At 40.8% G+C, this 27,972-nt stretch overlaps 2 protein-coding genes across 2 annotated transcripts in view; one reads left to right on the top strand and one right to left on the bottom strand.

Moving 5' to 3' along the window:
• Nucleotides 1-324: 324 nt before the first annotated feature.
• TXNDC5 (thioredoxin domain containing 5) lies at nucleotides 325-26,672 on the top strand. Its single transcript, XM_054191888.1, has 10 exons — nucleotides 325-639; nucleotides 5,716-5,865; nucleotides 8,621-8,726; nucleotides 10,049-10,145; nucleotides 12,497-12,612; nucleotides 14,825-14,911; nucleotides 17,886-18,026; nucleotides 20,857-20,939; nucleotides 24,163-24,292; nucleotides 24,922-26,672. Exons 1-10 carry the CDS (start codon nucleotides 401-403, stop codon nucleotides 25,042-25,044), a joined length of 1,272 nt encoding a protein of 423 aa, XP_054047863.1. The 5' UTR covers nucleotides 325-400; the 3' UTR covers nucleotides 25,045-26,672.
• The window catches only part of BMP6 (bone morphogenetic protein 6), a 97,239-nt gene continuing 94,188 nt past the window's right edge, over nucleotides 24,922-27,972 (bottom strand). The window contains exon 7 of the mRNA XM_054191887.1: nucleotides 24,922-27,972. Within this exon, the coding sequence (XP_054047862.1) occupies nucleotides 27,823-27,972 (150 nt within the window). The 3' untranslated portion in view covers nucleotides 24,922-27,822.

The raw sequence follows: 27,972 nt of genomic DNA, 5'->3' as shown, positions 1-27,972 counted from the left end.
TATGTATAACAACAATGTATAATTATATATATGATACATTATATATAATATGCTATATGTATTATATAAAATGATATATAGTATATAGTTATGTTTTTATATTGCATGCAATGTGTTATAATGATTAATAATTTAATGTAGAAATATTGAAATAATATATAAATATAAACTTAAACATTATATGTTCTATATAAATAAAGTAATATAGAATTTGTTTATTTATTGTTTCCAGAAAGGGGCAGTGGGGGGGGTGCCCGGGGTCCCGGCGCGGCCCCGGGTGGGTGCGGGCGGGGGCGGGGCCCGGCCCGGGCGGAGCGGGGCGGGGCGGGGAGGCGGCAGCCGGCGCCGCTGCCGCCGCCGCCCGGGGTTTTGGCCGATCGCTGGCTCGCTGGCCGCTGCGATGGCTCCGCTCCGCTCCGGCCCGGCCTGGTGGCGTCTCCTCTCCTTGGCCGTGCTCGGCCCCGTCCTCTGCGGCCGGCCGGGGCGGGCTGAGCCGGAGCCGGGCCCGGCCCCGGACGCGGGCCCGGCGGCGGATCGGGAGCGGGAGCCGGACCCGCACGGGAAGCACCTCTACAGCGCGGAGATGCTGCGGCACGGCGCCGCCGCCGCCCCCCACTTCGTCATGTTCTTCGCCCCGTGGTGGGTATCCGGAGCGGCGGGGCCCGGCCCGGCCCGGCGCCCTCCTCGCCCGCCTCTTCCCACGTTGACGTGGCGGCGGGAGGCGGCCGGGCCGGGCCGGCGGCGGCGGGGGGAGGCCTCGGGGTCGCGCCGCCCTGAGCCCCAGCAGCCGGGGCCGGGCCGGGCGCCTTCCCCGGGGGTGGCGGGGGGGACAGGCGTTAAATGGCAGCCGGGGGCTGCGGAGCGCCGGGCCGGGGCCGCGGGGGGAGCTGAAGCCTGGCGTGGGCCGGGCCCGGGCCTCCGCGGCCGTGCTGGCCGTGTGGGGGGCTGCAGCAGTCCCGGGCCGGCCAGTCGTGGCCGCCCGCTTCCCCGAGGGCCAGCGGGGAGCACGGGCGGCCGAAGCGGCCCCGCGGGCGTGGGCAGCCGGCAGAGCCCCCCCGCCTGGGGCCTGCGGGTGAAGTCACCCCGCCGGGCAGTGAGGGGGCAAGCCGGGGCGGCCCCGGTTCTGCTGGGGTTTCTGCCGGCCCGGAGCCTGTCCCCGGTCCCCGGCGGCTCTCGCTGTCCCTCCCCGGGCTCTCCTTCACCTCGTTCCTCCAAGAGACCGAATGCGTGGTAGTAGTTGCGATTCGGTGACCATCACTTAACCCTGTGCCCCCACAGTCTCACGAATATTTTCATTGCAGAAGTTACATTCTCTTTGCCATTGTGAAATTTAAAGATAAATGAGCAGCGAAAGCTGTATAACGATAGTGCTGTGTCCCCAGGGCCGCAGGTGGTTGTAGCAGAGCTGGAGAGTTCTCAGAGTCTTTGCAAGAGACCTGCCAGGACCTTTTGTCCTGGATTAGTAGGTTTCACACAAAAATGGTTGAAGAGTGGGAGAACAGGGCTTTGCTGGGTGTTACAGCTGTCAAGAGGACGGTACTTCTTATCTCTGGGCCTTTCTAGTGGTTGTTCACATTCTTCTTTTTTCTTCATCTCTTCCCCTACCCTTTTTTATCTGATTTACTGATATCCAGTAGTGATTATTGGGAGTTTTGTTGTTAGGGTTGTTTGTTCGTTTGAGGTTTTTTTCTCCAAGTTTTCTTAAATTTAGGTAAAATACAGTTAAGGGAACAACATGCAAAAGTTATGTTTTGATCCTAAGTTATCTGTTGGTACATGGTGCCATTTAGGCATACGTGAGTCATGACGCTCTTTGAAATCAACAGCAGAAAAGGATTTCCTTCCAAAACCGAGGAACTACTACTTTTTTTTGTTATTAACGTCGACTTGTTTGTGCCGTACAAAAATGTTAAGCAAAAGATTCAAAGACCAGACGCCTTCCTTTGTTCTCCGAAGATCAGAAAAGCGGAGGACGCCTGACTTCCTAGTGAAGGACCTTCACTTGAGAGTGCTGTAAGGCCTAAGCAGTGCCCATGCAGAGCAGGAGTGCTTCTGCTCTGTTCTGTTGCCAGATGATGATGTCTGTGTCTGTCCAAGCTTTGACTGCCTGTTTCACAGGCATCCCTGAAACCAGATGAGCATTTATCTTGGTGCAGTCTTCACAGGAGACCCCGTGCCAAATGGGCTGTTGCGGAGGACAGCGTTAGCTGCACATCCTCAGCCTGCATCGAAGAGGGCGCTGGCCTTACAAGCTTGGACCACGCTGCACCCTTGGGAGGGATGAGGATCTCTGCCCAACTCAAGTGTGAGGGAGCTGCGTCGTTTCCCAGACTTGTTGCAGCTTCTCTGGAGGAAGCTTGCTAAGGGTGAGAAGAGCATCCAGATTTCGGCTTCAGGGCCTTTGGTGTGGACTCCTGGCTCCTGACAGGCAGCAACAGGGCCAGGTTTTGGGTCCAAGGGGAAGAGGACAAAGGAAATATCCAAATGCTTGAGAGAGGTGTTTATACACACCAGTAGTCCTGACAGCCCTGGAGTCCATGTTAGAGCCTCTTGCCCTGTTCCTAGGTGATGTTAATGTGCTAATCTCCTAATGCTTCTCATAGAGGCATGCGTTTTGGCACTGCTCCCTGCAGTTACAAGGGAGAAGCCTAGCAAACAACCCAACGTTCAGCTAGGATTGTCGATTGTCTTTCAGATTGCTATGGATGCTGCTAATGTGTCATCAGTGTTACCAGTAAGAGTTGGGTTAGACAGAGCTGTTGTAACTCTTCTCTTCCGAATTCTCGAAACAAATGTTGCTGAGGGCTTCGTTCCCAGACAACAGCAGTACACGAGTCCTATATTTGTTTTAAGTATTGTGGGCTACTCCAAAAGGAGAGCATTCTAAGTCATTTACCATCAGATGTGTAAGGTTTTTGATCATCTGTCTGTCCCCCTTGGTAGCTACACTTGACAAGGGACAGAACCATGGGCAGGTTACTCTCTTGGTGGCACTAGATATTCTTAGGGTGTTGTCCGTGTCAGTTGTGTGTCTACAGAGGAAGGGGGTTCCCCTGGTTTCTTAGTTGGAAGGAATTTCAAACAAGTAGTTTCATTGCGTTATTTTGACTGTTACAGATCTTTTCAACATATGTGGTCTCTTAGTGAACCTCTGGAAGTCCACCAAGCTAAAGCAGATTTGATCACCAGGGTTTGTTGCTGTTGAACTGAACTCTGTTGACTGGATTTTGCCTTAGGTGGATTCTTTTGTTCAGAGTGAGACTGGTCCTGTGCTGCTTGTACCGTTATACCTGTCTACCCCAGGGTCTACCAATGTTTTTAATTGGATAATGATTTCAATCATAGCTTGCTGTGGAGCCGCCCTTGCTAGCTCCAGAGCTCAGGCTCTACTGGTGGCCTCCAGAAATGTCTGTGTTCTTCACTGACTGCAGAGGGCTTATCAGTAACTGCAGTTGTGACATGTATGGTCTTATGTACCTTTACATCCCCCTTGTCATTGCCCAGGAAGTCCGCCATCCAGTTTTGCATGTGAGAAGCGCTGATGCTGTGGGAGGAGCACTGACCTGTCAGTGTGTGGTAGAGTAGCCTGGTACTCTATAGATACTGCCACAGCAAAATAATCTCCAGGCACGAGCACTTGTGGCACACGGTTGCTCAGAGTTAAAATGGGCAACCTATCTGCAAATTCTTAAAAATAGCATCCTTTCACCCGTACCTCCCGATGTAAGTGGTGTACAAGAAGTTGTTTTATTTTTTTATTTTCAGAAAGGTGGATCTTTCCCACAGCCTTGTTAGTCTCTTTTGGCTCTTCATTTATGTTTGTAAACAGAGCTTATGAATGCTTGCACCTTCCTAGCCCCTGCAGGGAAGGAAGAGCAGGGCTCCTTATTGACACCCAGGTCTCCACCGTCCCCAGTGGTAGAACAGGCTGCTTCTCCAGCCCCGCTGATGTGATGTGGAGTGGTAGCAATGAAACACTGTGTGGGTACATGGGGCTGAGAGAGGCATGTGATATTGCATGGTCTTGCCCTTTTTATTTTTGACTTCTCTGGTTTTACATATTCTGCAGCTACACCTTATGAATTTCAGAAGAAGTGTTTTGGGGACTGTCTTGTCTTATGTTTCCTTCTATGTAACACTGAATTTCTATGAAAACCAGGACTGACTAACTAGTTGATTACTGATTCAGATATGAGCATTTGTCCTGCTTTATTTTTAATTTTAGCTCATAGAATCTGAAGAAGGGAGGGAAAGGGGAACTTTGTGTGTATAGCAGAGATTACAGTGTTAAATATGGACAAGGCAGCTCTGTTCTGTGCTTAAAAAACAGCAGGTTAATTACATGAGATTGCCTTACCTAGTTTTCCATGCTCTGTTCTTTAACACCAGTCAGTATTCATTCAGTGTTTAAAATACTCATAGCTGCTAGGGGAAGGGACCAGGGAATCCAAAATCCTCCTCTTAATTCAAGCTCCATGAAAGAGTTGACTATGGAGGGACTTCAGACCGAAGTTAAGTATTTAAAGAATATTTAGTTTTAGTAATAACACATCGTATCCCTTCGCCATGACAATTCAGAAGAAGATCATATGGGAGGTCGTATTCCCCCACATAGTGGGAGTATGTGTGACCCACTGCAGCTGACTGTAACAGGACCTTATTAAGGTCAGAAGATGTTCTTTAGCGTAAAGTAAATCTCAAGGTTATTTTTTTTGCCTTAATGATATCAGGATACCTGGAAATGTGTGAATCCTTGCAGCATGTCTACAAGTGGACTTAAACCAGTTGTATAAATGAAAATGTTTTAAATTGGAGCAACTTTCTCCAAAGTTGTAACGGTGTTTTAATTGTTACTTACCAAGTACACTGTCTAAGTCATGCCAAGGGCAATAAGAGCTTTCATACTGTGAGGTTGAGAATGTTTTCTGTTAATCCAATTATGTATTTTTAGATGCCTTGCAGGGTTGGCAAAGGCAGCCATTAAAGAGAAATGAAAATCCATTCCTTAAAATTTTTCATCGTAGTTACAGGAATAAGGTATTGCCATAATGATTGGAACGACTAGAAAAACAATAAGAATAATAGCCATTTTCTACTCTTGGTGAGCTGGTGTTATAGGAACTATATGAGGCCAGTTTTCTGTGTATATGCAGATATAATTAGTTGATAGTGTGCTGCTGGGGCAAAGCACATTATGGGAGGGTTTTGAGAAACCCTGTTCAGAAATCAGTCCTGATGTGTTTCATGACTCATGAGTTACAAGTCCTGTGATGCACGCAAACACAAATGACCTTACAAAGAGGCTAGAAACCATTGTCTTCTTACCTTCTGCTAAAATACACAGTATTTTGAAATGTTAGAGCAGAAAGAAGCTAGACAGCCTCGCAGGATTTTTCTAGAAGGCTGGAAGACAAACTCTCAATAGCCTTACTAAGTTCAGGGGGTGTTCAGTAGGCTTTGTCATGCAAAAAGATAGTAGCAAGAAGTTCTCATCTCTTGACAATTTGTACATGAGATATGTTTGCAGCGTCCTACGATACTTAATAGTATTCACTGTTGCTTAGCGTAACAGTGCTGCAGTATGGAAGCTTTCAGACTTAGCTACTTGTAAATTTATCAAAATCTCTGACCGTTCTGGTTATGTCTTTTCCATAAATTCATTCCCCTCTAAACATAAGCAACGATTACGCAAATATCTTGTTTCTTCTGTCACAGGTGTGGACATTGTCAGCGTCTCCAGCCAACTTGGAATGATTTGGGAGATAAATACAACAACATGGAAAACCCACAGGTCTATGTTGTTAAAGTGGATTGTACTACAGACACTCCACTGTGCTCTGAATTTGGCGTTCGAGGATACCCTACGTAAGTATAAAAGGATGTCTGCTTATTTCTTTTTCAGTTTTCCATGATCCTCTGCCAATTTGTTGAAGCTAAGTTCTGAGCTATATTTTTTGGTGGGTTTCTTTGTAGCCCTTTGGACCTCATATGTTCATTTTAAGCTTTTTTACCATGTTGCCAAGTATCGTGCAATACATACTACTCTTACTCTTTTATTATTTAATTTTTTTAAATAAACTATTTTGTGTCTTGGAAGATAGCTGTGTTTAAATGAAGCCCAGAATTGTCCTTTTCTTTTTTCTGAGAGTACCTCTTTCTCAAGCAACAGTATATTATACAGCTTTGATATGCATGATAGATCTGGTCTCTGGTAACCGTACTTTTAAAAATAACTTGTCACAAGTTCATCAGTATACTGTGCCATTCATAATTAATGTATAGGTGATCTCTTAACATTTTTGAGTGAACTTGGTGCTCATAAAACGATAAATTAATAGTATCACTTAGCATAGCAGTGGTGATGTGGTACAGACTTTTTCTAGATAATTTTGCTTATATTGGTCTAGGAGAAATTCATTTGGGGTTTAAGGTTTGTTAAACTTACCCTGTTACAAAGGATGTATGCCTTACTACCTTGGCTTTGGTAGGCAGAACATGATCTAGAGTATCGATGAGAGGTCAGGCTGGAGAGTGCTTTTGGGTTAGGTACGCATGCTCCCTTTTTAGATACCAAAAGGGAGCAAAGGGATTTTTTTCACTCGTGTCTTCGTTAAAGCTTCTTGCAAAAACAGATGGGATCTTTTCAACTGCTTTACTAATTACTCATCTTAGTGGGGATAAGTGGAGAATGTAATCATCTGTGGCCCTTCCACAGCCTGTATTTTTCAGTTTCCTTCCCTTTGCTCACTTTGTCTAGTGTTACGGCTGACCCCAGCAGCAGCCTGAACTTGACATACACTCCTGGCTGCATGCACTTTGACGCAGATGAGTGTGACTGAGTAGAAGTCGAGAGTTATAAATAGCAAAGTCCTTGTTGAAATAGGAATTGTCCTTAAGGGCAGTTTGTGGCTAAGTTCCACTAGAAATACCAAGAAGCAATGAATATTATAACTCTATTTTAATATCCCCAAAAGTTAGCATTGGTCATCTTTGTATGTTTGAATAGATTACATGATGGTGCTGTTCCTTGTAAAATAGAAAGAGTGGCAGAGATTTTGAATAAGAAAAAAAAAAAAGGATGTGTAATTGCTTCCCCCCTCCCTTTAAAGTCATGGAATATCTAGGAATAGTTAGTGCTTGCTTTCCTCTACTTGAAAAGTATAAATGATAAGACAGTCTGCTACTTATAGAAATATAGAGATGAAGGGGAATTCATGGTATCAGTTCTCTTCCTGTGTGGGTCATTTTTTAACTGGCCTGTTTTTAAAACCTCCAGCAAGGGAAATTTCACAGCTTCCTCGGGCACAGAGGAATTATTGCAAGTCCAGGATGTGCTGGTCCCTACAATGTTTTTCTAAACACCCGTCAAAGGAAAGGCTGCATCCCCTTTCCATCCCTCTGGGAGTAAAACTGGCTGAGCAGGTCTCTGCACTCTTTAGTACAGTTGTTGCAGGATTATTTGGTGCTGCAAAATACTCTTTCAACTAAACTAGAGAAAACTTACCCTCATTTGAAGAAAATAAAGTGCAGCTGGCTCTTTAAGCTGATATCTTTTTTTTTTCTTGTTACTCTTCAGAATTATTGCTGTGAGATGTATTTTAGATGTTCTGTTTCGTTTTTGTTGTTTCCCTCTTATTATGAGTTGCTTCCCCTCCCCGTGCCAAAATTTTGACTTTCTATCATCACAAGGAACATTCAAGAATACCTTAAATAGAAAAGACAGTGGGAGCTCCTATCTCTTTTGAATGTATTTGCATTATGTGGTTTTTCAACACTTTCATATGTTCATTTTTTTCCAACTGGGGAGCAAGAAGAGAGAGAAAAACATTTCAAGAAAAAGAAAAAAACAGTACTAAATGACAGCTTGGTAAGGGGAATCGAGAGCCAGGTGACAGTAGTAATTGAAACTACGATTTGCTTTAAAAGATAAGACTAGGTCAGAAGTTGATATTGTCCCTTTACCAAATATATTTCCAATTTTAACATAAATATTTACTAGTAGAAGCTTTAAGTAGTTTATGGAGAAGTTTTGATAGCAATTATTAAATGTTAAAATCATGAAGTCTTGAATCCCTACAAGCAGCTGCTTATCTCCTTGTCCTGTTGACTTGTTTCAGCATGTTTTTTATCAGTTTAATACCACATGAAAAGTCCTACATTCCAAGAGCAGTCAGGAAACGAAATGTGAGAAAGAAATTCCTGGGAAAATAAGCATTGGATATTTTTCCTTTGGTGACGGAAAGAAGTGAACAAAACAAAATTGATGCTTTTTGACAAACTGAAATAGGATTAATAGGCATAATGAATGATTAACCTTAGAACTGAATGCTGCAATGTTTTAGTTGCTCTTGCTTATTGATCAAAGTGACATTACGCTGTGTTGATTTTTAACATAGTATTTCTTTTTGCTGTTTTAAAAATCTTTAAAAGCTTACATGGGAATGAAAAAGTTCTAGCCATGACCCTTTAAGTTGAGGGAGATGCTGATGTTAATAATCAAGAGAGCTGTTATTGCAGTCTGAGCTGCATTGCTGTGGATTAGCAAAGCGTGTTGGCTTTCCAAGAATGTTTCCTATGTGAAAATTTTTGCCTCACTCTTTTCTACATTTTGATCCTTCAGCCTGAAGCTGCTTAAACCGGGACAAGAACCTCTGAAATACCAAGGCCCTAGGGACTTCCAAGCACTGGAAAACTGGATGTTGGAGAAACTAAATGAGGAACCAGCTGTAAGTGAAAAGGAAATGAGGAAATATTCCCTTCTGCAGACTTGCTTATCTGTCATTTCTATAAGTTAGGTTTCATTTTCCAGGAGGAAATATGCTCCTGAGAATAAAAGTCAGGTGGCAATAACAATATGGAACAGCTTCCACATAAGTCAGAATAGTAATTAAAACTGTCATCCTGTGACCTGCCCTTTGTTTCCTGTATTTAAAACTACAGTACATAATGCAGTTTTTAATGTTTAGCTTTCTGACATTTTAAGATGCAATTCTTAGTGTCAATTCAGTTGACAGTTGTAGGCCATAGGTTTCTAGAATAAGAAAAGCAATTGAGGTATAATATGTTATAAATTGCATTTGTGTTGGGCTTAATTATCTCTTAAAATATGGATGCCATCTTTAGCTCAGTTATTATCTGGTAATGTTGTAGCCTAAACAAAGAGTTTTAAATAACTGGCTTAACTTTACTAGCCGATAACTCAAGGAAAACCCTTGAGTTTAGGGGTAGCACTTATATATGGTATCCAAGCCTTGCCTAAATTAAATTTGTGATTGCTGCTTCTAGTCAAGATAAAGCTTTAGTGGTTGCTGAACCGCAGTTATAACATGATTATATTTAAATAAACATGGTATTTTAAGTAATTAAACATTAAATGCTAAGCTATTTGAAGAAATGTACTTCGAAGTTCTAAAAAAAAAAAAAAAAAAAAAAAAAAAGAAAAAAAAAAAGAAAAAATCTTTTCAGCTCTGACCCTGGTATCTAGAAAGTAGGGACTTGCTTTTGCTGAAGTCGTAATGGGTTTCCTGCAAGTTATACCTAAAAAGTGTTTGCTCTTTTCCCATTGTTGTTGCCTTCATTGGAGTCATTAGGTCCCACTTTCTGTCATTAGGGGAGCAGAAAATAGCTTTTTCACCAGCTATTTTTAAGTAGCCCAATGACCACTGAAACTGGTATGACGGCAGATGTGGCTGATGTGTGATGCTATGGAGGAACTGCTGTGTAATCTAAGCATATTAATATATGGGGATGTGATAAATGCCATAGCAGTTACTGCGCTCTATGACTATACTACAGTACAGTGAAAGACTGTTATTCCAAAGACTGTGATAGCTCTTTTCTGTGTGGTAGTCTTTTTCATGTTTTGCGTTCAAGTAGTTGTTTGTTAGGAAAGATTAGATACCTAAATTAAGCTAAATAAGAACACTGCTTTAGGAATTTAAAACTGCAGAGTACGGGGTTTGTAACACTACCACAGAATGGTGGGATGCAATGAAATATTATGTATTTACTGCACAAGACAATGAAAGTTAATTTTTCTCATTAATAGGATTCAGAAACTGATGTGGAACCACCAAAAGCCCCTGAACCTAAGCAGGGAATGTATGAACTCTCAGCAGACAATTTCAAGATGCACATAGCAGAAGGTAACTGTTTTGGTTTTTTCTTTTATAAGCATGAGATACTTGCTTACAGAGACATGACTAGTGGGAAGTCTGCAGTAGAAATATTAGTTTTCAAGGTACCTCCTCCACCCTCCACACTTCTATTTTCCAGTAATATCTGGTGAAAAAGGATGAAACTACAGAATGTATAAAAATGCAGTAGTTTAATTCCATATTGCACACCATGAGAAACTTTAAAAGCAGCACTCCAGTCAGAAGGCAATAAGACTAGGGCCTCACATCGCATGGAAGAAGCGAGTGGGGCTTGCTCGACTAAACTGTCTCTTTCCCTGAGTTGCTTGCTCAGTCACAGTCTTGCCACTCACTTTGTGTTTTTGCAAGTACTGTTTCCTCTTTCCCTAGGTGCTGGCTTGTTCTTGCTCCCAGGCTGCTGTTCTGGATAAATATAATCCACCCGCTTCCTCCTTACTGCCCCCATCCCGCTCCAGTCTGGCCCCTTATTTGATATTGTTTAGCTTCCTTCCTCCAGAATTTAATGTGGGCAAAACACTTCACCTGTTTGGCCATTTTAGAAAAATATTTTGTCTAAAAGCTTTAGAATTAATGCCAGGAGTGATACATAACATGTGAAATTTCACCCTCCACATGGTGGGTTTTTTAAAGAATGAGCATTATCTTAGAATACAGACTTCGGGCTGCCATACCAACAGATGAGCCTACCATCTCTAGCTGTTTTCCTAAAAACAAAGCCTGGATTAAATTAACTATTTGTGCCCATGTGATAGCACCAGTGAGGCAGATCCTAGAGCTTCATAAAGTAACCATTAACTGATTAGAAATGTTTTCAAGTGTAAAAGATTTTTGTGTGTGTGTGCAGCTAACTTAAAATTTCCCAGCCTGTGTGGCTTAATATAGAATTACATCGAAATTCTTCATGGATTCTCTAAGCTGTCAGGGAGATGCTAAGCATTAAACAACTTTACAGTCTGAGAAGATAGTTAAGTTTAGTGTATGTGTAAATGTTTTAATATTTTTATTATATATCCGTTGGCATTCATAGAGGAGACATTCTCCTGGTCATACCTGATGGTTGAGCAGGTTTATGATCATCTGTAAAGCTGTTGTCCCCTCTTGACTTCACTTACAAGAAGTTCAGTGCTTAGATTTAGTAGGAGGCTGAGCAGTTCCAGCTGGAAGGTTGACTTTTTTTCTTAAAAAGTCTCCCTTTACCTTTTTTGTACTCTAGGGCAAAAAAGAATTTTATTTTTTTTCTATCAGGGAGGAGAGCACATTAGAGTATGTATGTGGTATAAAATAGCTGATTTTGACTAGATGTTCTGATTAATTCATGAGAAATTTCAGTGTGCAGTTTACTTAACCAAAGCAAAGCACGTCCATCAGTTTGAAAGTCTTCTATGTGCAGACCAGGCAAGTTAGAGTACACTACTACTGCAGTTTGATTTTCCTAGTTATTTTGTGATGTCTTTCCTCTGACCTCCTTTTGTGAACAAGCCCTCAAACTAGAAATGAATTCTAGTAATATCAGCCCCAAAGCAGTCTTCAAAGGATTATGAATAATTCTCTTAAAATGAGCTTTCCTCCAGTTGCTAGCATTTCCTTCAATTCAGTTTGATTTTTTTCCTTGTTTTAATTAAGTTCATTTTTATTTCGTATTCACAGAGCATTGCCTTGATGTGTGCAAAAGCGTGCAGCATCTTGTATTAATAGTAATCTTAATTGAAGGAAATTACATATTCTCGTATTCTGCAATTAAGGTTATACTTTTAAACTAAATATTAGTAGCAGATAGTACAGACACACTCTACTGCAAAAATCTACTAAAGGCACGGATTTCTGAATAGTTGACATGAAAATACAAAGAGCAGGGCAGAAAAAGACTAGAAAGCTGAACAAAATTATTTAGGTAGCTCATGGATTTAACGCAGTGGCCGTTCCTAAGGAATGTTTAAGTTGAAGTCTAATACTTAGTTTCATTTATGTTGTGATAAATGCATGTTCCTTGGTTCTTTCTACTCTGTAACAGGGCAAGTGATTGACATGATAGAATTAGACATTGTAGCAAATGGTTAGGTTAAAAATATCAGGTTTAATAATCTCATTTGGTGGCTTGAGGTTGTGAAGCTGTTTGGATTTTCAGGGAAATTTGCAACACTGTGGGACTGCATACAGCATTAAAAACCTAATTGCTGAAGTATTCTGTCCTGGCCTTTGATTCACAGTGTTTCCTATCTTTAACTCAGGAAATACCATGATAAATTTGCAGTCTGAGATTAGTACCTAGTCTTAAATTGCAGCCAAATTCATTCCAAATGAGTTAAATCTTTTTTTTTTTTTTTTCTTTGACTTAAAAGGTAATCACTTTATCAAATTCTTTGCCCCTTGGTGTGGTCATTGCAAGGCTTTGGCCCCAACCTGGGAACAGCTGGCTCAAGCCTTTGAGCATTCGGAAGCTGTCAAGATTGGCAAGGTAGGTGAAGTGCTCTTACCCTGAAAAATGTGTTTTGTGTGAATGAATGTTTCAGCCAAGTGTTAAGCTTTTCATACTGTGATTTGCAAATAACAGTTGTTTTGTTTGTCACCTCTTAAATCCTTTTATAGTCATAGTTTCTATTTTTACTTGGGGATGGTTATCTTTTTTCCCCCACATCCACACTTGACAGGACTCCCTCATTTTAAGGAAGGACATGCTAGAAACACAGCTAGCTCCCTGTGTTTCAGAGAGAGCTGGGAATAAGTCTAATACTTCAGATGCAGGGAATAACATTTTGAGATTTGTTTTTTTTATTATGCTTCCCCTTTGTTAGAACTTGATAGACTTCAGTATTTATTTTGAATGGGAAAGTGACTTCTGATTTGCTCTTTACAGTGCTGGATTCCTTAGCAAGCTTTAGATCTACAGGGCTCCTTATGATGAATTATTTCTTGGTTAGGCTGGGGTTTTTTTCTTTCTTCCTCTTTACCCCCATAGAGCTTTCTAAAGGTTTCAGGGGGTCTTCTACCTTAAAAACTGATATCTTGTCCTGCTTTACTATTTCCCTTAGGGTTGATAACCAGGTTCTGTGGTGTATTTACCATGGGAGCTTGTTACTTGTACGTGGAGTGACTTCCGTGCAGAGGTATGGAGGTGGTCTGGCAATTGCAGTTACTGGCTTTATTTGCTGACCCATACCTAAGTCCAGGTGGCTCATGATATGAATCCCTTTGTATTTGCCAACGGTGGAAAACTGACCGGACTCAACTTCCATGTCCTTAAGCTTTCAGATCAGTTCCACTGATGTGAAAGACTGTGTAACAAGTAGCAGTGTTGCCAGCCCTTCAGAGGGACAAACCCCAAGCTGTCTCCCCTGCCTCTGCCCTCACAGCACTTTCAGCTGTTACTAGGGGTCATGAGTTTGACTTTGGTTTTTTTTTTTTATTATTATTTTTAATGCTTTTGAAAACTTGCAAATTCGGGTACGCTGTAGATACACAGAACAGCATAGTTGTCAGCATAGTTGAAATTTAGAGAAGACATATATATATAAAATTTTGAGACCTGGTGGATATAAAATTAGATTCCCTCTGAGAATAAAATATCAGAGGCTATTGCTCCTTTGATGCTGTCTGTACCAAATGTTGCATCTGCTGATTTACTTTTTGAGAACCTTGCTTGCTGTCTGATAAAATCTTTGCTTAGCTTAAGTATCTTCTTGAAGTTAACATTCTCTGATACCTAGAGAAAAATAAATTGAAAAATTAAAATTTCCAAAATTTGTTTTATTCAGTTGTCTGTCATGTTCGCAGTTACTATTATTGATAGTGGCTATTTGTCTCCATACCTAGTCAATTTTGTGTAACTGTATACCTTGTGAAGCTATTTGAAACATGTCTTGGCTAAGATTGTAAGTCTGTAAGTAAACAGGAAACACAACTGTTTCTAAGACGGTTGAACCATGACCTTTGTGTGATCTGGGGGAATAGTGTCTTAACGGCAATGATACCTACTGGCAGGATGCTGTTTAGTCTTTAGAATTGATCTCCAGTGATCTGGAGCAAAGTGTTTCTAACGTAAAATTCAAAATCCAAGTGCAGTGTCGAGCAAAGGCTGCAATGCTTAAGTTATCTTTTTTTTTTCCTGATTCAAAAAAAGATTATAAACTAATAAATTTACAGATTGGTTTATGATGTATTAGAATTGAATGTTGCTGTGCACTTGGAACTTCCCATGAAGTAAAGTTAACTTGCTAGCTGTTGACATGTCTTCTGAAGTCTTTAAAGAGTAGTCATTTAAAAAATGGATGAGCCAACGTACCTTCATTTTAAAGCTCTCTCACATTAGCATTTTGTGTCTTATTGTTCATGCAGTGATTTTATTCACTAAGAATACCAAGTACTTTTTAATTGGAATATTTAATTATGTCTTCATTGTTCTTTGTAACTGCTACTACTACCTTCTATCCTCCATCCCTGATCCCTCCAAAAAAAAATCAAACGTGCAGCCTCCCAGTTATACAACCAAACCACTGTTTGGAAGGCAGATATAACCATTCTTAAGACAGTAGTTGGTACTGAGTTTTGCCAAGCCATGTATTGCTTGTTCTGTGTTTTTTCTGAGATTTTAAACATAAGGGAGGCTATGATACTGGTTCTATGTTTATTTTATGCACTGAATGGTTTATATATTTTTTTTCAAAATATAGGTCGACTGTACCCAACATTATGAAGTCTGCTCTGAAACCCAAGTTCGTGGCTATCCTACACTCCTCTGGTTTAGGAATGGTGAAAAGGTGAGTCGGCAAGCTCAGCAAGAGATCAGACTATTTTTTGTTGGATAACACTTGGACTATGCTTGGCATCCCGGGGGAAAAAAGATCAAGTGGGTGTATACGAAAGTCTGCTTGTGAGACAAAAGATGTTGGAGGTTCAGTCAGGTACTGGAAGAGGTATATTTCATCCACAGATAAAGTTTTTTGCTCTTTGTGCTCTGCAGATAACTGGTATGATCTTCATAAGTCTGTAAGTAGTGTCTCCAATTATGCTACTGTGTGAGAGGATTCAAGGTTTACTTTATCTTAGTGCCTTACCTTCTATGGAACACAAAACCATGGATGAAATAGAAATAATAAGTATGTAATTTTCACAATGTGTATCAGAAGGTTCTCATCTGCAGGTGGTGCCGATCTGCTGAGTGATGTCTGAGTGATGAAAGTTTTCCTTCTTATAAACCTGAACGCTTCATCTGACACTGTGATTGAGAGTCCTGTGGGCCCAGTTGACGTCTTTCCTTGTAGCAATTCAAAGAATAACAATATTCTGAAGTTATGGGGGGAAGTAAAATGTACCATGTACATGAACAGCAGCAAATAAACATATTATAAATAGTAGTGTTACTTATCATATGTTTCACACTTTCAAGACAGATTAAATGTATTAAATGGATATTAAAAATAGGTCTGCAAGTGGAGAATGCAGGACTCCTCTTTCAGCTTTTACCCATTAAATTTTGAGGGGTTTGGGGTTTTTGCCCCCTCATCTTGCATTCCTTTTTTTGAACATCTACAGTATCAGAGATGTAAGCTTTGCTACTCAGTCCAGTTTAGTGTCTGTCACTTGAGGCACTTTTCTGACACTCTAAAGAGAAAGTGTCCATACGCACGTACCAGCACATGTGAGGTTTGATATCAGACACTCCAGGGAACTGAAATGAAGCAGCACCTGGATTTTTGAATCCCAGCCTGATACACACAGGATATACACAGCCTTGTTAGTGCTCGAGCAGCGGTGCCTGGCACATGTCAGAAGCAGAACTGGAAGTGGAGGGAGTGCTCAAGTCAAACATGGTGGCATGTCCAAGGTTAGAGGTATTTTCAGTTAATTAAACCTTTGTCTCTATATGGCGTGAGTCAAAAGAATGGGAAGTGTTCTGCTGTAACTCCAGAATGGTTTTCCACCTGCTTTATTTTTATTTTTTAGATAGCTACAGATGGCAAGATACATTGCCAGAACCATACTGTCTTGATCTAGAAAAGCTAGCTGTTGTTTTTCTCAACAACCCAGATCGACTTTTTTTTTTTTTTTTTTTTTGACCATTTGTAATTACTGAAGTTTGAGTTGTTCGGAGTTATTTAACTCAAGAGTGCGGTGAAAGAAAAAGTCAGATCACTGCTGTTGTATTTGGTAAAGCTGAATCTTGGCCATTAGTCTGAGCAATAAATTTCTGTTGACATCAAACTGGCTTTTCTCCATTGGCAGTGTGGTATTCCCTGGTGGCATACTGCCACCAGAATCGCGTGTTCCTTTGTGGGCTGATACAATATATTTAAAAAAAAAAAAACACACAAAACAACCCCAACAACTTTCCAGTAATCCAACCCAGAAATTCCTGGAAATCTCTCTGGCTGCTATTATGCTGTGAGTAAGCAGGGGAAGGAGGAGGACAACTGCTTCAGCCCCCCAGCTTTGTGGTCTGTAATACCATCATCCCCTTTGTCATAACTGAAGTCTGTCATGACACCATCCCTCTTGGTTAGATGCAGCAGAAACCCTGTGAGAAATGAATGGGCACTGACCCTGCCCTGCTGAAATGGGTACAAACCAGCAGGTACAGGCTTCTTGCATCATCTTAGATTAATTCCTTTGGGATTTAGATCCAGTGTGGGGAAAGTGGCTATAGTTAAAAGTAACATTATCAATGACAAAAGAAAGAAAATGTGCAGAAAGAGTTCCAAAGATATAGGAAGTAGTTGAACAGGTGTCTGTTCTTCCTTCCAACGTATGGAAGATTGTAGGCTGTTTCTTGAAGAGTATTCCTCATCTGTGAGAGGAGATACATCTTGTAGCCCACACCTCATGGTACCGAAACTCAAAAATTCTATCCAAAATGGATACGTAGTGTCTTGAAGTGATGATCTCTCTTGTGAACACAGAAATTAGTACTAATTTTTGTAGGGAGCGCTTAGGGCAATCATGCAAGAGACGGTTTGGAGAAGGCCAGCAGTGGATTTGAGACTAGAAACTGCTCAGAGGTGCTCTGATGTCTTGTTCTCTAGAGTTATGAAAGTACCTGAGATATGGGGAAGCATCTAAGGCACACTGTGGCTTCTCGAAGATCTAGCTAGTTGAGGGCTTTATGTGCAGATTCAAAAATATGACTTAATTTTGGTGAGAGTGGTGCTGCTGTTGGAAGTGCCTTCCCCACGGCAGGCAGCTGTTGTCTCTTGCTTCCAGATGAACTTAGGCACTCAGAGAGCATTGCCTTACTGTTTGGCTTTTCTGAGGATGTGTGACAAGTGTGTGGGCCAGAGGAGCGATTGTGTAGTCAGGCGACATGCAAGTCAAGCCTTTCGGCCCTGTAAAAGCACTGGCCAGAGCTCTTATGGTAACAGAGACCACCACCAAACAGTGATGGGTATTTTATTGTTCCTTGCAATAGCTTTAGGTTCAGAAAACCAAAATGTTGAAAATGCTGAGCGGAGTGAGAGATGAAGGTCAAAGTGGAAAAGCTTCCAAAATTTCCCTCTGCATTTCTAAAATACCTTTAATTTGAAGGAGATTTTAGATTATTCCCTTTTGGTACAGAAGAATCTATGGCAAATCCTGAAAACATGGAGTGAATGGAATGCCATGGAGAGGTTTAACGACTAGATAATCATATTTATTATGAATATGCTTACACTTGGCAATCTTACGTTTTTCTGGTAATTATTTATTTGCTAGATTAACTGCATATACACACTTGAACAAACTATTTGATAATTGTAGGGTGACCAGTACAAAGGGAAGAGGGACTTCGATTCCTTAAAGGAATATGTGGATTCCCAACTACAGAGCTCTGTGAAAGAACCACCAGCAGATAAACCTGCTGAAGTCCCACAGCCACCCGCAGAACCCGTACCCGTTGAGGTAAGTGCTCCCGCACTCTGCAGCGGTGTTAAAAGTGTTTAAACTGTTTCTGCAGCCTGTCTGAGTCTTCCATCTGTTTCTCTCTCTCTGATAGCTCGACAGTTTCTAGATGTAAACTCTACCAAATACTTTCCTGGCTATTTTTTTAGTAATTAATGAGTGGAGTCAAACCATAAATCCGAGTGATACTTTTACTAACCTGGTGAATTGGAGAAGGAAAAAAAAAAATCTGGCTCCTTTTTTATGGTGACAATAAGTTGTTTAGATAGAGCGGCATAAGTGTGGTCTCTTTTGGTCTGCGGAACTGCTGGCACTTCTGTCTGTATGACAGCATATTTCATTGCTGTGGAGATGAACGTTTCTTGCAAGATCCTCACTTGAACCCAGGAGGATGGCCCACGCTGCTAAGCCCCTAAAAAAATCCAGGGTCCCATACTTAAGCAGAAACAATAAACAAGCAAAGATTATGAAGGCTGATCTAAATGTGGCAAGATAACGTGTCCTGTGACAAGAAAAGTCCTCAGGTTTGGAGGCTTATTCCAATCCTGGTTGTAGGAGCTACAGAGGTTATGAATGTTGCCAAGGAATTGACAGGAACAACTTTTATCACCTTTGCATAGTTGTGCTTTATGTCATTTAGTTTTCCGGGTTTTTTTAATCACTTCGGTATTTCGTTTGTCATTTGTCTTGTAGCTGAATGTAAAATTGGTGAAGTTGAGAAATTAGGGATGGTTTTCAAGCATACTTTTTCACAAAATGTGGAAAACATAATTCTGCCTAGGAAATAAGGGACGGTGATTTACACTCCCTTGTGATGTAGAATGAACTTACGTAATTAAAAAGCATCAATATTATTAATATAAATACAGTTTATATGCAGCTTCTCACAGGAGAATATTACCTTCCCAGTTGACTTTTCTAGCAGCATTGCTCATCTTGCATAAAGTGGCTTACCAAACACTACAGACAACATAGATTTGCAATTTTCATACCCCTCAAATTTTTATTATTTTTTTTTAAATTGACTTCATATTTGGAAGATCCTAACAAGTTGGTGTTAGTACAATACAGAAAATAATTAGTTGTCTTTCTATTTTTATAGAAATAACACAAACCACATGTGATGCAAATTCCCACTTATGCCTTGCATGCATCAGCACACATACAAACAGGAAAGGATTGTGGGGGATTTTTTTTGGCCAAATAATAGTAGACACAGTGTAGGACTCAATTCATCCTTGTAACTTTACATTGCAGCTTTGGATGCCACCATTTCTTGGTCACTTTTCTTCAGACACCTTGGTTCTGGTTTTGTTTTCGTGAATTTTGAAACAAGGGGCTAGCTAGCCCACATAGCCAGCAAACACTGACTGCATTTACCATCAGCAGCCCCCAGCTGGTACCACAGGCAGCAAAACCAATGAGTTCCGACTCCAAATTTGTGTCCCAATGTTGAGCCCCTGCGTGGATTCCCCCATGGCTTTCATGGGCCAAGTACTTGTCAGCCCTTTCACGGAAGCTGTACTTTTATGTCCGTGAGACTTCTCTCCTGCCAGACGTTGCTACTTATGGTCTTCCTTATGGTAGAGTGACCATCAAATGCTCAGATTATGTGATTGCATAAGACGCCTTTTCTTAAGAAACCAAGCTAAAATTGAGCTATCTGATACTAAACTTATTTTTGTGGTTATATAGTTCGCATTGCTATTCTGATAGTAATCTGCAGATCTTTAAAATTTGTTTTGCTGTGTGTATCATGGGGAAGAAGTTATTTATGAGATTTTCAGATTTGGTATCTTAGATTGCAAATGATGTTTGGAACATCTGTGTTAGATATCCATTTAGGAAATTCAGAATAGAAGAATATGTATTTACTGCTCATTTTTTCTTCATTTAATTATTTGCAATTATTTAATAATTAGAGAGTATAATTTCTAATTTCTAAATAATTCTTTAGAGGTAATAACACTTCAACGTAATGAAATAATTTCATGAACTAACAGTTATTTACAGAAATGTTTAAAGGTACTGGGTAATTTGTAATTTCAAGTTTCTGTTTGGCTTCTCTTCATAAGACTTACTGGGTGTAAAGTAGAATTGGTAGTGCTGTCAGTTGCACTCTTGTTTTTCTTTTGCTTTCATTTGAATTTGAAGCTTTTATAGGCATGAGATGTATTTTTTTTTTTTTTTAATCCCTCCCACCCTTAAGAGTCTCCCACAACAAATGAAGTTTGTTATGGTTCTGTGCTCTCATACGAGACTGTCTGTAAGCAATGTGCTATCCTCCCGTCATTCCCACGCCATTGCTTCTGATGTTATCAGGAGTAAAAATTCTTCCTGGCGTCCATTCAAGTGTGGTGTAGTGATGTCCTCTTGACAGGCAAATACAGGTTTCTGGTAACAGTTTTTTTTCTGTGTAGGCAACACGTGAATATAGCAGAGGGAGGACAGCTGTCAAGACATCACTAGTATGCCTTGAATACCTCATCAAACTCTCAGATGGCCATTACGTGCTTTAAGCCAACTCCTCTCAGGGTTGTTCCTCGAAGCATTTGCATGACAGCGTATTAAAATGAAAGTGAAAAACTTGGATACAGGCAAATCCCCTGAAAATAGGGATGTTTTGTTTCTCCAATTATGGATGAGATTGAGCGTGAAATATGCATTTCTCTACATCTGTCTAGGGGAGGAAAGCAGCTACTTTCCTGCTGTAAGGGGGTAAAAGTGAGGTGTGCTGCTGCTACTTTTGTTTATATTATCAATAGTATTATCTTTTCCAGTTTGAGTTTTGCCTTTTTTTGACACTTTTATTTTTGTTTGTTTTTAACAGGCTGCAGTGCTCTCTCTCTCTGAAAAAGACTTTGATGCAACCATTGCTCGGGGGATCACCTTTATTAAGTTCTATGCTCCATGGTAAGAAGTTTGCACCTGTTGCTGTTCAGGATTATTGCTGGGCTAAGCTGTCAGTGCATTAGTTGCTGTCGGTCTTGTGAGTTGCGTGTAGTGCTGTATTTGTTTGGATCTAAAACGTGAATTAACTGAATGAAGAATGTGTGTGTTGGCAAGAGTTACAGCAAAAAAGCTCAATCTGTTTTAGCTTTCTTGGGATGCTTCTCTGTGGAAAGGCTGACAGAGAAGCTTTATTGTGTCAGCTTCCTTGTAATGCTGAGGAACAAGGAGAGTGAAGCTTTCTTTGCAGGCTTGGTGTGCTTCTGTCCCTTGGTTAGGGTAAGGTGAGGGGAGTGCATCACCAGAGTTGAGAAAGGAGAGCATACTGGCCTTGGGTCCTTTCCTGCCACAACCAACCTCTCTTGGAAGCCTCATCTGAGCACCTGGGATTTGGTACAGACCGTAGAGCTATGGATAATTATCAGCTCTTCAAATAACTGACAAAACACTAACTGGCACAAGTGACAGTTCTGAGATGTTCTTAAGAGTATATTCCATGGAATATGTTCTTATAGTGGCCCAAGGTAGCAGTGTGCAATGCAGATGGTGTATGTGTCAACACCCAATGGAAAGCACTGGGAAAAAAAAGTAATGTCCTATCTGGCATCTGCCATTATTGGCCTATTCAGCGGAGCCTGGGACTTGAGCTGGGATAAGACCTCAGTATTACAAATTCATAGAACAGGTATTTTCCCCCTTTTCTTACTATTCCCTTTCTGAGACAGAGTTTTACATTTCCCCCTCTGGTTTATAGACTTCATCTTATTTGTGCCTGGACTGAATTTAATGAAACTTGCATGCCATCATTCTCATCCTTTGCCCAGTCTGTTAGCCAAAAGAAGGAAGCCTAGTGTAGGGAGAGAGATGAAAATTAAGCTGTACTTCACTGTGTGAAAGACAACACATCTCTGATTTCACCGCTAGCCATTCCATTAATGCAGTATATAAAATATATAAAGATCTTTTTGTTTGTGGTGGTAAAAGGTCACCACTACAAAGCAACACAAGCAAATGCAACTAGTATTTAAATATGCTCAGGAGTATCCAAATACTTTGTCAGTAGGGATGAATGTGTTTCTTATTGTAGGCAAGAAGTATCAGAGAAAGCTTCGTTTTACATAATCTCAATGATGCGGTCTCTTCCAGTGTTGTCACCCTCTTTTTACCACAGTGTGGTTTGTTGCTTGAGAGCCACTTCTATGTGCTCTTACATCTGAAAGATCTGCTTTTGGATGTGGGCAAGCATCTGCCACCACCGTGTTAAAAAATACCCTGCCCATACATATACACAAACACCCCTTCACGTTTACGGCTCGTTCTTCACTCCCTTTATCCTCTCTGTGCACTGTGAGGGACTGAGATTGAATCTGTGCCTGTGCTACTATGCCGCCAACAGAACTGGCTGGTAAATTCAGTTTACACCTGTGCACAAAGCAGCTTCTAGTCTGATTTCTGAACCCAGGGCTGCTTGGCATATGTAGTAGTTCATTATCTGAGAAACTTTTTCTGGAAAAGTTTGAGATAAAGAAATGCTCCCTTTTTAATTAACTTTTCTTAATAATACTGCACGTCAGCTATCTCCTCATCTCATGAGATTCTAATGGGGTGCTGCTGGATCTCACAGATACCATCAGTGTTGGACGGCAGGCTGAGAAATGGTGGTTCAGGATGCAGAGGGTCAAGTTCTTAAATCAGTGGGTGCTCCCTGGCTGCAATTCTCTGAAAGCCACCGTTTAGGAAAATACTTCCTATATTTATGTAGCTGGTATCCTAGTTTTGGCTCTGAAAGTCAGGCTTATGTATACAGTTGTAGTGCTCTGCATATAAATGACCTTTTTCTCTTCCAAGTGGATTAGCTTATGTAGGGCTCAGCAAATGCTATTATGTTGCTTGCTAGTTCTGTCTTTCAGTTAGTTTTGGATAAATATTAATGTTAACTTGCATAGTAAGCATAAAATCATCCTGTTCTAGTAGGTTTTGTGCATGGTCAAATGCTTTTATACTGTCACTGTGTATTAACAAGGTGGTTTAAGTATACACTGGCTTGTATTAAGAAAACTTTTGCAGAGACATCTCTCATTATTTTTGTAAATGTCCTGATCCAGCCTCGAGGCAATTACGGGGCTGTTTTAATAACCCAATTAAGGTGCAGCTGGGTTAGAATAGAATGAGCAACGCAGCTTTAAAGTCTAAAGTGCTTTGGGAATTCTTCTTGAAGGCAGTAAGAAGTTCAAGTTATGAACTTGGCTAAGCCAAGTTCAAAATATAAACAAAATTAATACTTTACTATAGTTCCTGCCATTTTACAGTATCGTTTTCTCTCTTGACACTAGTGTTTCATTGTGTGTACTCTTGAGACCGCATTCTCAAGTTACTGCAGAGACATAAGGCAATAAAATAGAAATAGGCTTTTTGGTGTTGTTGATGATATAATTGGAATGATTCTCTATTTAATGCACATTAGAATAGGGCCTGATATATTTTTTTTTTTTTGCCATCTGCTAAGTGAAGCTTATTGACTTTCAAACAATTCCATTGCAGATCTACCTGAAAGTACAGTGGTAGTGGTTAAACTTCAAAGTACCTTCAGTGAAAAAGTGCATTAAATTAATGCAGTGTTTCATAAAAACAGAATCTGTGTTGATAAATGCATGTATTAAAATTGAGTTTCCAACACTGGGAGATGCTGCATTGGTCGAGGCGGCCATTATGAACTGCAAGAAATTTAATAGGGAAATTAAAATATCATTTAAATAATTAAACATGGGCTACGTAGCTTTAGCGTAAGTGGTATATGCTACCTGAAAACTTATTTTGCACTACAGACATTCTATGCCTTGCTTACTTAAAACATTTTTGTTTCTAAGCAATCTTCTTTTTTCATTTAAACATTCTCTGCAGTCATCTTTATTCGGCTTCATATTCCTCTGTAGGGTAAAATGTTAATGCACTGACATCCAGAATACCATTCCAAACGAGAGTAACGAAGGCCAGAAACTACTTCAGTGCTTAACTTACATAAAATCACTCCTTTTCTTAGCTCATTTACTGACATTATAGTGCAAGGGAGTTGAAATCATTAGGGGATAGGAAAGGCAGCTAGTTAAACTTACAGCTATTGCAGCAAGACAGTAGAGATAAACTGGAAGGTGTATCTGCTAAACAAATCTCTCTCTCTTGTTTCTAGGTGTGGTCACTGTAAGAACTTGGCTCCAACTTGGGAGAATCTTGCCAAAGAGCAATTTCCAGGTTTGACTGATGTCAAAATAGCAGAAGTAGACTGCACTGTGGAACGTAACGTCTGCAACAGATTTTCTGTAAGTGTGAAAGATCTGAAATGAACGGGACAGTATTGTGTACCAAATATTAGAGGCTCCAGCGTGCAGCTGAGCTGGCCGCTGCATTGCGGGAGCCTGGTGACAGTGCAGCTGTGTTCTCCATTAGCCAAAAAAGAGGTGGTTCAGAGCAGCACCTGGTGACACCGTTTCTTTCCTAGACTGTTTGTTCAGACTTGGTCATTCTCATTTGTGGATAAAGCTGAAGCAGTCCCTAATTTAAGAAGCCTCCCTCTGTGAAAGCACCAAAGCAATCTTGTGGTAGCTGATGCAAAGTTCTGTTCCTAGAGGGAAAAAAAAGATGTCTTTTGGTGCTGGTAGGCAGACAACAGAAGACAGCGCTGGAGCTGCCATTCCCAGCTGCTGGTGGAAGAACCTGAAGGAACATGTATTATCCCATTCACTTACAAATGTTCAGAAATTGGAGGTTGGCATTGGAAGTTCTAGTGCAGTGTTTGGGTTTGTGGGTTTGGTTTTTTTTTAAATTAAAATGGCTTACTGTTTTAGAGGGGTTTGGTGGCTTTTCAGAGTCAGGTAAATACAAGCAAAAAAATACCTGTGAGTTTTGACATTAGTAACAAGTTTCTTTTTTGTGTGTGTGTCTTTTGAAGGTACGGGGTTATCCTACACTCCTGCTTTTCCGAGGTGGAAAGAAAGTCAGTGAACACAATGGGACGAGAGACCTTGAATCACTGCATAGCTTTGTCTTGCGTCAGGCAAGGGATGAATTGTAATAAAAGTCTGGATGCTCCGTCCCTGGCTGTCTTTGTACAGTAGCTGAGGGATTTCAATCATTGCTAATTTTCAAATAGTGTACTTGGGGGTATGGGTGGGGATTAGGGCATTTTTTTTTTGTGTTTGTTTTTAGGAAATTGAATGTACTAAACATTGGTATCTTCCCTCTGTGTGTGTGTTAAAGGCACGCTACCCTGTGTACGAAGGAAAACTAACAAGTAGTTACTGTGCAAATTGAGAGTATTTTCAGCATTGGTAGTATTGCTGCATTTCTGCGTTTCCGCAATGAAGTGTAAATGGTTTCCTTTGAGACTAAAATACATTAAGAAAACCAGCTTAAGGGCACCAGTAGAATATTTTTGTCTTCAGGCTAGATTTGGTTAAAGTGTAATCCTCACAAACTGCCTACCATTACTAGAAAGGTAAAAGCTACAGCTGTGTTGAGTCACTTTTGCCTCTACAACTGTACTTGAAACCCTATTTATTTGTCTCAATATAGCTACTGGTTAAGAAATGGAAAGTCACGGGAGGTTGAAAACACACACACCTTTGGAAGATACCAAGCCACCATGAGCTGGTTTCCTGTTAATCCTCTCCGCGTGGGAGGTCTAGCCATAATGAAAGTGATGGTACTGTAACACGTGCCTGAACATTACCGATGCCATAGTGTACATGTGTCAGGTGGATTTTCGTAGGCTGCTTCCGTCCAGCTCCAGAGAAGTAACTATGCTCTACTTATATAGAGCCAAAGTGAATAGGCGCTATTATAACTGCTCCGTTAATATTAAATGATCAGTTAGACTTCAGAGCTGATGACGTGCGTTTCCTACCCTCGCCTGAATCCAGACTTTGTGCTGACCTGCTCCTTACTCAGAGTACTTAGAGAATAACAAGTAGTACAATGTTTAATTTTTTTTTTCCATTCAGCTGTTCTACAGTAGCATAAAATAGTTCCCGACCTTTCTTGAGCCTTAACCTTTTTCCAAGCTGTAAGCGTTGATAAGTTTGAATGCTAGGACCATGCACTCTGTGGTGCCTTGGATTATAATATGGATCTGTTCTTTGGTGCATAAGATGTTCCACATCAGACAGACATAACTGAAAGCCAAAGAATTTACACTGCAGAGACTGTCATGATACAAAGACAACAGCAAACCAAGGACTGAATTCTGCCGTCTCGTGTGCACAGAAACTCATGGAATGAGGATGGCTACAGGCTAATTTGACTAATCTGTCAAGATGCTGATTTTTGTCCATCATATGGAGTAGGTTGTTGTTTGTTTGGTTTTTTTTTTTAAAAAAAAAAGGCAAAACAGCAATGAACTTTTAAATCAGTGAATTTCTCCTGGTACTTCACTTCACTGTCTGTCCAGAACTTTTGATTCTGTTCAATCTAAAAATATGTAAGGGTGAAAAAGCCACAGTGAAAGCTAAGTGTTGTACTGGCAGATGTATTAGATCAATGTATATACTTCTGCCTTAAAGGAAGCCTTTATTATCATGTTTTTAACAACTTTCTAGTGAAGCACAATCTCATGAGTTTCTTGTATAAAATCAAAGTGGTACAATTGTTTACACTGAGATTTTTCTAAATAAAAACTTTTTTAAAAAGCAGTCTTTCTATAAATGATACAGCACAATGAATATACAGTGACAAGTGCAATAAATTATAGCTTGTATTTACAAGAAGCCTTTTAAATGCAAGAATTAGAGGTAAGTGCATTTAATACAAGTTTAATATTGACCAAAACAATTTGCTATTAGCTTCTGCTAGACAAACTGTGGCTACACTGTGAATGTATCCTTTATACCAGTTTTAGTTGCGTGCGTTGAAGGGGAGAGGTTGGCCAAAGACTTGCATATGTTGTTGACATTCTGTCTTCCTGTAAATAAATGGTCCAGCTAGAGAATGAATAGCCCCTAAACTTTTACGTCTGAGTTACAGCTGTAGAAGCATCCTGACTTCCTTCCTGGGCAAGTGGTAGTAGATGAGGCAGCTCCGCCTGGGGAGCGGAAGGAAGTTGCCTAAGACCAAGTGTATAAAGTTATATTGCTCAGTCAAATAGTGAACGGGAAAGACCAGCCAGGGTCTAGTGTTTCTAACGCAGGGTGCAGCCAAGCCACCTTACGCTTGCAGGATCAGACTTAAACTGTGCTTGCGGAATAAGAGATCTGACACGCTTGCTTTGGCACAATTGAAGATGCTTACTGTCATGATGTGTTTCAGGAGGAGACTAACAAGTCTAGGTGTAGTAACTGGTCCTTCTAGACAAAAGGCGATTCCAAACCTTAGGAATTTTTTATTATTTTACACAAGTTGTATGCTTGAAGTCTGAAGTACTAACACCACTGTCTTTAGCTTCCCCCTCTCTCCCCTCGTCTTCCCCCCCCAGAAAAAACCCTCACTTGTGTTGGGTGCCCATCTGGTAAAACTGCAGCACACATCCGAGCAACTGCTAAGGCCACGCTGCTATGTGAGATTAAGACTGTCCCAGCTAAATAAAGCGTGTGGGGGCATATTGCTGCTTTGCGCGCCCTGGCTCTGCAGAGCTGAGCAGCCTCTGTGGCACAGGGTCAGTCTGTGAGAAATCCCGGGGTTTGCTTGGTCCCCAGCATGTGCTCCCCACACCCTCTCCTCCCACAAGGCACATACGTGGTGTCCTGAAAGGTGGTTCATCACTTATTTCTTTTTCTCCAAGGTCAGGTAGTTGGTGAAAGCATGGAAGGCAGTACGGAAGTTCATGGTAGTACCACAGAGTCCATGTGCAGACTGTTTGTCAGTGACATCCACAAGCTCTTACTACCATATTCCTGTATTTCTTCAAGATTACGTTAGAATTATCATCGAAATAAAGAACAGATATGGCATTTAGTTTGGTAGGTGCACAGCAGGGTTTGGGAACGTAATCGGGATTCATAAGATGAAC

This window comes from Rissa tridactyla, chromosome 2 (assembly GCF_028500815.1).
Source record: "Rissa tridactyla isolate bRisTri1 chromosome 2, bRisTri1.patW.cur.20221130, whole genome shotgun sequence".
Lineage (NCBI taxonomy): Eukaryota > Metazoa > Chordata > Aves > Charadriiformes > Laridae > Rissa > Rissa tridactyla.
The sequence above is the reverse complement of the archived record's forward strand: the minus strand, read 5'-3'. Positions and strand labels throughout refer to the sequence as shown.

Coding starts and splice junctions, on each gene's coding strand:
- TXNDC5 (XM_054191888.1), top strand. CDS start 401: ATGGCTCCGCTCCGCTCCGGCCCGGCCTGGTGGCGTCTCCTCTCCTTG. Junction 8,727..10,048: donor AACTAAATGAGGAACCAGCT/GTAAGTGAAAAG, acceptor TCTCATTAATAG/GATTCAGAAACTGATGTGGA. Junction 18,027..20,856: donor CAGAACCCGTACCCGTTGAG/GTAAGTGCTCCC, acceptor TGTTTTTAACAG/GCTGCAGTGCTCTCTCTCTC.